The 13,378-nt window shown below is 39.8% G+C and overlaps 1 protein-coding gene across 9 annotated transcripts in view; it reads left to right on the plus strand.

Moving 5' to 3' along the window:
• Positions 1–13,378, plus strand: part of PBRM1 (polybromo 1) — a 116,884-nt gene that overhangs the window by 251 nt on the left and 103,255 nt on the right. For 6 of the 9 annotated variants that reach the window (XM_006892242.1, XM_006892247.1, XM_006892243.1 and 3 more), the window contains exons 1-3: positions 7,798–7,938; positions 8,996–9,093; positions 10,495–10,642. In XM_006892242.1, coding sequence (XP_006892304.1) covers positions 7,801–7,938; positions 8,996–9,093; positions 10,495–10,642 — 384 coding nt within the window. In that variant the 5' untranslated portion in view covers positions 7,798–7,800. Of the gene's footprint in view, positions 1–7,788; positions 7,939–8,995; positions 9,094–10,494; positions 10,643–13,378 lie in introns of those variants that run through there. The other 3 variants (XM_006892245.1, XM_006892240.1, XM_006892239.1) reach the window with 3 other exon arrangements.

A 13,378-nucleotide genomic window follows, 5' to 3' on the forward strand; every position in this document is an offset into this window, starting at 1 on the left:
GGCGGGCCTTCCGGACGGGCCCCCCAGCTTTGCCGCACCTGCCGGCCGGGACAAAGGCGCCCCGCGGCCGGATGCTCCCCGCGCCGGTCTTTCCCGCTCCCGGCGGACGGCTTCAAAGCTGTCAACGTTTCTCAGCCTCCTACCGGTGGCAGGTGGGCAAAGTCCTCCTGTCTTCCTCATCCGGGCCCGCTTTTTTCTTGACAGTTCGGATACTTAACTCCGAGGAGGTTGGTGCTTTGTTTTGCTTTTCTCTTTCTCTCTTTTTTTCCCCCACCGGACGGTGTTCAGAACGAATGTTTTTGTCAATGGGACTTGTGTTTTTGGTTGAGGCTAATTTCGGTGTCTGAGCTGCAACACGACAAAACAATCGGGTCCTTAGATTTACACGTCTTAGCTATTTTACTTTTTTTCTGAAAATGGAGAAAGAGAAGCCCAATTTTGTTATTATGCAGAATTATCTGTGCTTCCAAAGGGAAGATAGAATGTCAAAAGTGAAGAGCGAGCCCTGGAAAACAGATTGACAGATGCGCTGAAGTGGATTTAGAAATTCTTCCTGTACTTGCAGAAACGTGTTAGAGTCAGGAACTTGATTTTCAGACAAACTAGGGCTCCCTTAAATGTCTTTTTAGGACATTATTTTCCAATTACTGTTTCCCCAATGTGTCCTCCCCTCCCCCCACATGTAATTCTGAGACGAATATCAGAGCTCAGAAAAACTTGGATTCACTGCTGTAGGGTTGGTCCTAATTTATTGCACTTACATTGGATTTCTTTACATTCTAAGTCCCGAGGAGGTTGCCCATCTTTTCCCGTGGAACTGCTGATGGATTCAAACCATTGGACCTCCCACAGCGTTTGGGGTTAGCAGTGCACCTTGAGGCGGACTGTACCACCAGTGGTATAAATTTTCCCTTTTTTTTTTTTTAATTTGTCAAGAGATGTCCCATATCTACAACCAGGAGAAGATAAAATAGATGAATGGGACCTTCTAAGGATCAAATCCCTATGCACATTCAAAAACTTCTCCAACAGGGTAAAAAGGGAAGCCACAGACTGGGGGAAAGTTTTTGGTAATGACATTTCAGATAAGGGACTTACATCTAGAATTTATAAAATACTTGAGTACCACAACAAGATAAAGGTAAATAATCCAGTTGAAAAATGGGCACAGGATATGAACAGACACTTCACCAAAGAAAACATTCAGATGGCCAGCAAGCACATGAAGAAATGTTCAAAATCCCTACCTCTAAGAGAGATGCAAATCAAAACAACAGTGAGATATCATGTCACCCCAGTCAGAACAGCAAAATTTAACAGAACAGCAAGCAACAAATGCTGGTGAGGTTGTGGACAAACTGGAATCCTTAGTCACCCCAGTCAGAACAGCAAAATTTAACAGAACAGCAAGCAACAAATGCTGGTGAGGTTGTGGACAAACTGGAATCCTTATTCACTGTTGGTGGAAGTGTAAAATGGTACAACCACTGTGGAAAATGGTGTGGTGCTGTCTCAAAAAGTTGCAAATAGAGATACCATTTGACCCAGCAATTCCACTACTGGGAATATACCCTAAAGAGACCATAACTGACATCGAAGCAGATATATGCACACCCATGTTTATCGCGGATTTGTTCACAGTAGCAAGGAGTTGGAAACAACCCAAGTGCCCATCAACAAACAAATGGATAGAGAAGCTGTGATATATTCACACAATGGAATACTATGCTGCATTGAAAAACAAGGAACTCATGCAATATTGTTCAAAATGGGTGACTCTGGAGAACATTATGCTGAGTGAAGTGTCTCGATCACAAAAGGACAAGTACTGCATGGTGCCACTGATGTAGAATGGGACTGACATCAGGGTTGGGGTAAGACTGAGAAAAACGATAAATTATGTATGCTGCATTAAAACAGGTAAGGGAGAAAACAATTTAAAAGCGATATATGATAGGGTATTATGGTTATCACAAGAGTCCAGAATTAAGGTTGCATAGTAGAGTGTACTGGGGTGGGATGGGGGGGGATTGTGTACCAATGAAAGAATTTTTCTTTTACTCTTCAAAGAGAGGAGTGAACTGGGGAAGAGGGCTGGGCAGGGAGAAAAGTGCAACAGTGAATGAATGGAAATCCAAAATCTCTGTAAATGTTCATTAAAATCAATAAAATTAAAAAAAAAAAAAAAAGAGATTGCCCATAAGGGAGCCGTAGTGGCAAGAAGCTGCACTGCAATCCCAGAGGTGCATGGTTCAAATCCACCAGATGCTGTGCTGGAGAAGGAGGGGCAATCTCCTCCTGTGCCAGTCGGATCTGATTTGATGGTACACACACAAACACACAAGAGACTGCCCATGTGGTAACATCCAAAATAAGAATATTGGGAAGCTTTTCTTTCTTTCTTTTTTTTTCTCAGAAAAGTATTTCAGATTAAGATATGGGTAGAAGGAGCCTTGACCACATTCTTTGACGATGGGCATTAGAAAATCTTTCAAATGTTATTTTACCTAAATCCCCAAGATTAGTAGACTGATGATATTTATTTGATAGACTACTGGCAAAACATTAAAAATCGTGTGGAAGAGTGTTGGAAGAATTTACTCTTAAGTTAAAATGCAGCCAGCAAAATAATAGGTACAATTTATCACTTTTCAAAAGGGGGAAACACCCCCAAAAATGCATAGAATAAATGTTGGAAGCCTTAAGTGCCAATATTAAGGATGGTATACTCTTGGAAGTAGAATTACGGATGAGATTGTTTCCCTTGAGCCTGTTTGCTATGATTTTTGTTTTAAAAAAATGCATGAAATGAAAAATAAAAATAAGCAGCAACAATACTGTCACTAGAAATACAAAAGAGTACAAGAAGCTTAAGGATGGTTGAAATATGTCATTTGGCTATATTAAGTAAATTATTTCTCCTTTTGCATGTTAGATAGCTCTTCTTTATTGTTTGTTGTTGTTGTTGTGTATCCTCAAGTCAGAACTGACCCATCATAGCTAATCCTCCAGTAAATTTTCACCCAGGAGGAAATTGCCCATCTTCATTGGTTGTCAGGCCTTTGGTTTTGTGACTGTAATCAAAGGCCATTTTTAAAAAGACTTGAACTCTAGAATCTCTTCTCCTTTGAATGGGTAAAAATTGGTGGTAGAATGCTCACTGTCTTTTGAACTACATGAATAAATTTTCTAAGAACAGCACATCAGCAGAGAACTGCCAGAAGTCCAGGCTGGGTTTAGAAGGGGTCGTGGTACTAGGGATATTGCAGCTCATGTTAGATGGATCTTAGCTGAAAGCAGGGAATACCAGAAGAATGTCTATCTGTGTTTCATTGATTATGCAAGGCGTTTTACTGTGTGGATCATAACAAATTGTGGCTGACTCTGAGAAGAATGGGAATCCCAGGACACTTGATTGTTCTAATGCAAAACCTATACTTGGACCAAGAGGCAGTCATCAGAACAGAGCAAGGAAACACTGCATGGTTCAAAACTGGGCAGGACATATGCCAGGGATGTGTCCTATCTCCATACCTTTTCAATCTGTATGCAGAACAGATTACCCGAGAGGCTGGGCTCTATGAGGAGAAGTGTGGCATGTGTGGCGTCAAGATTGGTGGAAGATCTAGTAACAATCTGCGTTATGCAGATGACACAGCCCTGCTTGCTGGAACTGAGGAGGACCTGAAATGCTTGCAGCAGAGAGCCAAGGACTGCAGCCTTCATTATGGATTGAAGCACATTGTCAAGAAGACAAAAGATTCTCACCACTGGACCAATTGGCAGCATCAGGATGGATGGTGAAGAGATTGAGATTGTTAACAACTTTAGTCTGCTTGGCTCCATGGTCAACACTTTTGTCACCAGTAGCCAGGAAATCCCTTTGCGATGGGAAAGTCTGCTGTTAGGGACCTCTCCAGGGTACTGAAGAGCAATGGTGTCACTCTGGAGACTAAGGTGCGTCTGATATAGGCTATGGTCTTTGCAATCACTTGTTATGCATCAGAGAGTTGGACGATGACTAAGGAGGATAGAAGGAGAGTTGATGCCTTTGAGCTGTGGTGCTGGAGAAGAAAACAAACAGATACATGCTGGAGAGAGTTAAACCAGGCTGCTCCTTGGAAGCAAGGATTCTGAGGCTTCGTCTGACATACTTGGGACTTGTTGCAAGGATGGACAGGTCCTTGGAGAGGGACATCATGCTTGGTAGGGTGGAGGGATGTCGCAGAAGGGAAAGACCCTCTATAAGGTGGATTGATTCAGTGACTGGGGTAATCGGGATGGGTGTGGCAGAGGCAGTGAGATTGGCTCAGGATAGAGCAGGGTTTAGGGCTGTTGTACATAGGGTCACTGTGAGTCGCAAGTGACTCAACGGCACATAACAACAAGATCCCCTGTATGTGTACTTGTAATAACAAACATAAATTGAGCTCCCAGTCTATACCAGGTGTTATTCTGTATGCTGGGGCCACAAAAATGAATATGACACAATCCCTGAGGCTAGAGAGCACATAGTCTTAGAGTTGGGATTTCACATTTTGTTGTAGTTTGTGGTTTTGAGATAATTTCATGTGCATAGTTCTTTTCACTGTCACGGTAATCCAAGGAAGATACGCATGCTTTCTTCTCATTTTAGAGGCAAGGAAACAGACTGAGAGGTTGTGGCACAGGCAACAACAAACATAATTCGAAGTGGAAGACCCTCATCTCCAATTCCAGTCTTCTGAACACAGGTCCTCTTCCTTCTCTTACCTCACCCTGCTGCCTTTCTTGCCAGACTTTCATAAGTTTTAAAATGTGTTCATTAGAGTAAAAATATCTGGAAATTATTCTTAAGTTGAATCTTTTTTCTTAGAATGTCTAAGTAAATTAGTATTCAAGGATAGCTGGTTATTGTATGATCTATATTGATGTAAACTGGTAAGGTAGATTTTAAAAATTTTCTTTTCACTGAATTATTTAAAGAAATAATTTTAAACTTTTGTCAAAATGGTTGAAGACATTTTTTAAGAAAAAATTTTATATGCTGTTTGAATGCTGATAGGACTTTTAAAAAAAATGTTGCTTCTCCTCACTGGGGAAAAAAACTGTGGGTGAGGGGACAAAGGTTTCCAGACTCTTTGCTCACATGCACCACTCTTGGTTTTTCCCAGCTTGCCAAAACTTTATGTCACAAATGAGTCTCTCATACGTGTTGTCTCTCCATTCTGGCTCTGATTGAACTTAATGACTAGGGGCCAATTGGGAAAGTGGCTTCATTCCTGGAATTGACTTTCTGTCCGTGTGAGCAAAGGGGCATGTAAGCACATGTTCCATGTGAGGTGTCTTTAGCATATGGGAAGGATTTGTTTTTAAAATGGGAGAAATAGTTCTGTGATGAATAGCTTCTGAAAAAAAAAATAAAATGGGAGAAATATCAGAAACTGGCAGGTTTTGAACCTTTGCAGCAGTTTAATAGGGCGAGAGAACTGACATGCCTATTTCCTGCAGCTTTGTTATCTTCCCTTGTGTGTTCTACTTAAATATTTTCTATCAATTTGTATTCATTTTTACTACTTCTCACCCTTTCTACTTCCTTTTCTCTGCCTTGTTCTCTTTCAGTTTTGCGTATACTAACACTGAATCAGCACTTCTAAAGCCCTGCCTTCTCCCACTGGCTGCACTTGGCCTTGAGGCAAAATGAGGAGACTGGCTTTTCGAGGCGCTGGTTGTGCTCTGGTAAAGCTGGTAAATTCCTGATCATCTACACTCTCCCTTTTCTATCCTTCCTTGTCTTTCCCTTTCCACTTCCCTTAAATTTTTGTTATCTATAAAGAAGAGTCCCTCCTCGTGTATACCACATACCACCTGTGTCCTTGTTTACAATGGGTTGGTTCTTAGTTTCTTTATCTTAGTGAATTGAAGCCAATTGTCAGCCTTTATAAAATTCAAATCAATGAACTTGTCAGTCCTTAGCCCTAATCTTTTAAGGTTTCAGCTAATCACAAACTACTACATTTTAAAAAAACCCATAACTACTACACTGTGTAGATGATAAACCAGTACCAAGAGAACAGCACAATCATCAGGTGGTTTTTAAATACCATATGAACCAAGTTCCAAAGAGGAGCTAGGAGAGTCCCCAGGGTGCTTTGTTTGTTTTACTCTTGCTTTTTGTTCCCAGTGAGCCCCACCTCAAAATTAGAGCCTCATCTCTTCTTTCCAAACTGCCCAAGCCAGAGTTCTCCTATTGTTATTCTATTAGCTACTAGTGTTCTGGGAAGTTGGATAAAAATGGGATCAAAATTTTTTAACTTGTAAAAAGACCCTGGGAATTGCAAAATGCTATTTGGCCATGCTACATAAAGTTTGTGGGACTTTTGGTGACTGTTTACCTGTACCACTCTCCCTTATCTATAGCAGATGATTTCCTTCTTGGTTTCATTTCTTGGCTATGCCAAACGCATACATTTGTAAAATTGAATTAAGACTTTCTTATTAATAAATTCATTATTTCAGCCACAGAAAAACTCAAATCTGGATCCTAAGCACAGAATACAAATATGGATAGATGTCCAGTTTTTTTTCTCTTTCCTTGCTTGATAAAAATGGCATTTTACAGTTTTTCTTTACTTGTATAATTTATATTTCTTATTTGGAAGTTTCCTGTATAAAGACCTCCAGTTAAAAAAAATATTTAATCAATTTAGGCTTTATGATTTGATGGTCTTAGAAGATCTATTATTAATATTTTTAAATTCAGATAAAACTTACATGAAATGAATATGTACTATTTTAATAGTAGCTTCTTAAGTTACCATATATGAAGCTGATCATTTTAAAGCTAAACCACCGCCCTCCCTATTTTGGGTGCTCATGCATTTTATTTTTAGGAGCTGAGATGTGGTGGTGGTTGTATGCTGCCAAGTTGGTACTGACTCATAGATGATTCTCTAATTGATTTTCAGAGATGTAGAAGTTAGGATACTATTTTCTTACATTTTTTTGTCCTTGAATTTAAGGTACACTTTATAGATACCAGCATTGTTGTTCACACTTTTTTCCAAAGTTATTTCTAGAATTGGAAATAGGACAATCTAGAAGAAGAGAGTGCAAAAATTCTTAAATGTTCCTGGAAGGTCAAGCAGAACCTGAAAGATTCATCCCTGGGTGTTCTTCCAGATCACTCAGGGGATAAAGTATCTAGCATAACTAAAGAAAGAAATCAGTTTTCTAACAGAAGAGTTTCAAAGCACAGTTTTACTACTCCTGCATTTGTCATATGGCAAGTCACATAAACTGCTTTTCAGAGGTTTTGGTGGATCCTGTTCTAATGAATGGGAAAAAAAGTATTTTTTTGGTTGTAGTAATCTCATGGTGCATCTAAAATGCCGGAAGATTAAAAGTCCTCTGTACTTTACCTTTTTTGACACTTCCCACTCCAGACACTGCGTACTACCCTTTCTACAGCATGGCCCACCTGAAGCTCTATTTCTCAAGCATGCCTAACTTGATATCTGTGATAGGTTGGATAACTATAATCCAGGATAAATTTAGGGACACACAAGTGGTTGAATCACTCAAAATTGGTGTATAAAAATAAGTTCGCCTTTGCAGAGTTAGGCCAATCAGAAGTGAAGAGAGTGAAATAATGAGGTTCAGGATTTACATCACAAAAACTTAAGAGCTAGTTAAAAATCTTAGCAACAGTTAAAATATCTGAAGTGGACCAGAGACATGGCAGCTAAGAGTTTGGTAACAGAGTTTCAATTTAAATATAAGAACATGGGTGATTATTTCTTACAGAAGAAATTGGATTCCATGGGTTCCAAAAGAAGAAGAGCTACCTCCCCTTCAAGTAGTGTCAGCGGGGATTTTGATGATGGACACCATTCTGTGTCCACACCAGGACCAAGCAGGAAAAGAAGACGACTTTCGAATCTTCCAACTGTAGATCCTGTGAGTAATGTGGCCATGCTGTTTCTTTTCATAGTAATGGTTAAAATGCAAAACCTCTCTGCATTCTTTTCTTTCCTTTGCTTAATATTCATAAAAGTTTTTTTTAAGGGCGCTCTGGTGGCCTAGTGGCAAGAAGCTGTACTGCAATCCCAGAGGTACATGGTTCAAATCCACTAGATGCTCTGCCGGAGAAGGAGGGAAAATTTCCCTCCTGTACCAGTCAGATCTGATTTGACGGTACATACACAATAAATAAATTTTTTTTTTAAAAAAAAGCTTCTTTTAATGAAAAGTATACATTCAGCTAAAACTGTAATAGTTTAATATTACGAAATAATATCTGTACATTTCATCATATGTTCAAGAGCCAGCTGTGTGTCTTTCATGTGGTAGGATATGTTCTAGTGATTAAAATATGGCCATGTATAGTAAGTCTAGCCTGTTTTTTCCCAAGATCACATGTAGTGTTGGGAAAGCACAATGTAAAAAAAGTGCGCAAATGAAGAAGATAGTCTTTTCAGCTAATGATATATGTATGCTAGGAAGACACATTTGGTTCATTAGGGTTGTTTTGATAAGCATTTTCAGGAAAATTGCTCTGTGGTGACAGGCTTGCAATATCCCATAGAATAGTTCAGGCAGAGGGGAGGGATTGGGAACAGGGTTGGTATGTCATGATTACAGAGGGAACACTGGCAAGGTCCACCTAACCAGAGTATGTAAGGCCTTTGTAAGGATTGTTAGGAGTTGTTATTTTTTATGCAGTCCTTTATCATGATTTTAAGTGATGTGGATGGATTCATTTAAAAGAGAAACAACCACTGGTCACATTAATCTGCTAAAAGAAACCCAAAAAAGCAGTTAGATCATTTTAACCAAAAAGAGGAACTGTCAGTATATTTCAGACTTGGATTTCTGCGTGATTTGGGAAATTTATCTTGTTTCTTCTTTGCTGGCCTTTTATGGATATGTTTTCTTAAAAGTAGTAAATAAGACTTATGCTTGTACTGGCCTCCTAGTTACTTCTTGGTGGTTTTTCTTCTGTTACCATGTGTAGATTGCTGTGTGCCATGAACTCTACAACACCATCCGCGACTATAAGGATGAACAAGGCCGGCTCCTCTGTGAGCTCTTTATTAGGGCCCCAAAGAGAAGGTGAGTTTTAAGTATGACAGAACCATAGAGGGATTTGGTCCAGGGTCACTGTTTAAAGTATTCTGTAATTGAGTTTTCCTGTGGAAGGAATGCCTTAATCATTTTAGAGTCTATATTTTAGCCTTTATTCTTAAGTGTAATGAAGCAGAGTTTTAAGTTATCTACAGCATTTAAAGGGAACTCTCGTGGCCCATAGTGGAAAGGAGCTGTGCTGCATTCGTGAAGGCACACAGTTTGAATCCACTAACTGCTCCATGTGAGAAAGACGGGGAGTCTCCTTCTGTGTGCTTAGACTGCCTCTGAAAATCCACAAGAGGGTCAGCTGTGGGTCAGTTTTGACTCAACAGTATACAACAACATGGCTTTTCAGACAGTAAAATTATAGCAGCTAAAGAGGGATCCATTTTTTTTAAACTCTGCTACAATGACTCTTTTCACTTTGCTTTCTACCTCTTCCTCTTTCTCCTTACTTTTGGACTTGGTTTCTGTGTTCCAACTCTGCAAAACAAATTGCTGATCCCCGATTGCACCTTGTACACACTTCCATATGGAGGCTACATTTCCCTGACTACAGCATTCTTTTCTCATTCTCAGTGATGCCACTGTTCACTTAAAAACTGTGGTAGTTATTTGTTTTGAAATAATATGTGAATGTGGTAGGCAGAATAATGGTCTCCCAAAATTGTCCATATTTTCTTCTCTATCTCACTTACTGCAGTCAAATCAGAACCAACCCATAGGTGACCCTGTAGTGGATTTTTAAAATTATTAAAGCATGCCAGGGAAGCCCCACCTTTGAGTTAGCAACGCATTGCCCATATTTTCATTGACCATGTGCTAAGCACTTTCTGTTCATATTTTTCTAAACCTGAAATATACTTATTAATAGTTTATAGATGATACTTACCTAGGTTTTCAGAACTGCTAAAAGGTAACTAGAGTTCAGGCTCAGATCTATAGTCATGTCCAAATACTTTATATAGAATAGTGTCAGCACGCTGGAGTACAAAGAGCTGTTCCTATTATACTTGTGCTGTACCAATCAGCAGGAGCACTGGCCCTCTGCTGCCTGCATACTGCCAACACTGGTCCTAAGGAGCAGAGGGAACAGACCTTGGGTGCTAAGGCACTGTTATCTTCCAAGTATGAAGCAGTGTTATCTTGCTGTTGTTTTAAGATGTAGTACTTTCTTAAGCACCACCAATTTCTCCAGATTATTTAGGATACCTTTTTCCTTCCTCAGTGGAATATAGACCTTTTCTCAAATGTTGTAGGTGACAGTATTGCTCAAACTACACAGTTTGTAAATCTCTTTAAGAATTTGCTTTGGTTGGTGTATTAAACTGTAAATTCTAATTAATACCGTCTTAATATACTTACACACACGTTTAAATTTAACAGAAATCAACCAGACTACTATGAAGTGGTTTCTCAACCCATTGACTTGATGAAGATTCAACAGAAACTAAAAATGGAAGAGTATGATGATGTTAATCTGCTGACTGCTGACTTCCAGCTGCTTTTTAATAATGCAAAGGCCTATTACAAGGTAAGAATACATCACCATCTTCAATGAACTTTTATATTGTCTGAAATTTTAGTATTTATGAGTCTACTCAGGTTTTTTGCCCATTTTTCTCCTACATTGTCATCTTATTTCTAGAAATTTGAACATACTATGGATACTAACGCTTTTTTGATTTTATGCATTGTGAATACCTTTCCTTACTGCAGTTGTATTTTTACCTCTTTTCCTTCTGTGTCCTTTGAAAACAAACTTTTAAAATCTGATGGCATGGTCCATGGAGGGTTGTGCTGCTAACCCAAAGGCTATATTTTCAGGGAGTTCTAATCCACTAAAGACTCCAAAGGAGCAAGGTGGGCAAGCTCCTCCTGATGTCCTACTTTGGGAACCCACTGACAGGTCTACTTTGAGTTGGTTCCAACTGGATAACAATGAATATATTCTGCATAATAAAATTTATTAGTCTGTATTTGTTGTTTATGTTTTTTATGCATGCAGAAATTCCTCTTGCCCAGAGTTCATAAAGATACTATTTTATACTTCTGAAATTTTTATAGTTTTGTCTTTCATCTAAAAGTCTTAATGTATTGGCCAAAATGTAATTTGGACTATTATGAAGTGGTTACTTGTAATCAAGTGAGTTGACCTTATGTAAAGAATATTAACTTAATGAGTATAGGCCTTCTCCAATCATTTGAAAGCTGTATGAGCAAAAGCCAGGTTTTCCCTAGTTTGAATTGAGACTATAAATAAACATCTTTGTTGGGAAATTTAAAAAAAAAAGGTCTTAATGTAACTAGAAGTGTGTGTTATTGTCTATTTTTTTACAAGAAATGTCACCAACACCCTCCTTCTCCTATCTGTGCCAGTGCCAGTATCAATGTGGTTGTTCAGTATTCGTACATACTCTGTTCCATTGCCTAGTTTATTATTAAGCCACTCTGTTTTTCTTATATGGATAGTATCTTATTACTCACAGTATTGTGCTTCAGGATAAAACATGAAACTGACATAATCATATGTATGATTGTCTGAATGAAAATGGCTAATACCAGTCCCTTTCAGTTTATTGATCCCTAGGGTCTCAATATTTATGCACTCCATGTTATTTCTGACAATTCCTAATTTTCCTAGATTCATACTTCACAGACTCTATGTTCTAGTTATTAATGGATATTGGCAGCTGTTTCTCCTCGGTTTTGAGTGCCTTCCAACCTAAGGGGCTTATCTACCAGCACTATATATCCAACTTTGCTTCTTTGTTATTCATAGGGATTTGAAGGCTTGTTCTTTGAGAAGTGGATGACCAGTCCTGCTTCTTAGATTGTCTTAATCTGGAAGTTCCACTGAAACATTTCCACCATAGGTGGCCCTGCTAGTATTTAAAATAGCAGTGGCAAAGCTTTTAGTATTACAGTAAAACAGAAGTCACCACAGCACGGCAAACTGACAGGAGTTATACTTTAAAAAACCTGTAAAACAAGTGTGCAAATATCATAAAACATGTATACCATGGGAAATAGAAAGCAAGCTGTCTAGCCTGGGGCATTATATCTGCCAGCCCAGGAGAAGATTGGCATCTGGGTGCCTAGTCAGGACACCTTTTCTGTCCATTTGTGTGATTACCAAGGCCTAAAGGTGTGAGTTAGATCATGGGTGTCACCTCCTCTGGTCTCAGGTCTGTCCAGGGGTAGAACATCAACCTGAGGCGGAATTTCTGCTGGCCTCAGAGAAACCCAGGCTTGTCAGTCTAGAGAATGGGTGCAGGCAGAGTGCCCAGTCAGATGGCCATTATAAGGTGAGATCGCCACGGATGACCCATCTTGTTAAAAGTACATTGTTCCAGGGGAGCTCTGGTGGCCTAGTGGCAAGGAGCTGCAACTACAATCCCAGAGGCGCACGGTTCGAATCCACCAGATGCTCTGCCGAGGAAGGAGGGACAATCTCCTCCGGTACCAGTCAAATCTGATTTGACGGTACACTCACACACACACACACAAAAGTACATTGTTCCAAATGGAACTAGAGTGTTTGGGGTAGGGATTCTCAGTAAGATGATGACCCCAGTTCGTAAAGTACCACCACTATTTTGGGGGCTGATTATAGACCAGGTGTGGCAGAGTCCCCAGACTCTTGAAGAACACTCTTGAGAACTTTTAGCTCCATATGCAAGATGTGAGGACATGGCTTTTGGTAGAACAGAGCTTGAGGGGGTGTTCAACACTGACCTAGAACAAGGCCTGTGTGGATGGGGTAGATACAGCCAGTAACCTGGTGAATAGAGTGATAAGAGGTGAGAACAAACAGTGAGTGAGACTTCACCTTTTCCTGTTGTTGTTTATACCTTTGCCACTGCCATCTTGAGTTCTCATGGCAAGCAGGTTCACAATGACCAAACTGTGCTGATTACAACTCACGGAGATGAATTGACAGGGTAACTGAGAGGAGGCTTGAGTTTGTTTGGGAATAGGGTGAATGGCCTGGGATTGGGCAGGGTCCCCATCTATTGTTCATAAGAGCACTTTGAGTTCTAATCAACTAAATAGTGCATAACACCACCAACATATGTTGTTGTTGTTGTTGTTATGTGCCGTCGAGTCGCTTGCGACTCATAGTGACCCTACGTAGAACAGACCTAAACTCTGCTCTGTCCTGTGCCAATCGCACTGTTTCTGACACTCCCATCCCAATTATCCCAGTCACTGAATCAATCCACCTCATAGAGGGCCTTTCTCTCCTGCGCGGTCCCTCCACCCTCCC

The sequence above is a fragment of the Elephantulus edwardii genome, unplaced genomic scaffold, assembly GCF_000299155.1.
Source record: "Elephantulus edwardii isolate Elephantulus edwardi_28Jun2011 unplaced genomic scaffold, EleEdw1.0 scaffold00113, whole genome shotgun sequence".
Classification (NCBI taxonomy): Eukaryota; Metazoa; Chordata; class Mammalia; order Macroscelidea; family Macroscelididae; genus Elephantulus; species Elephantulus edwardii.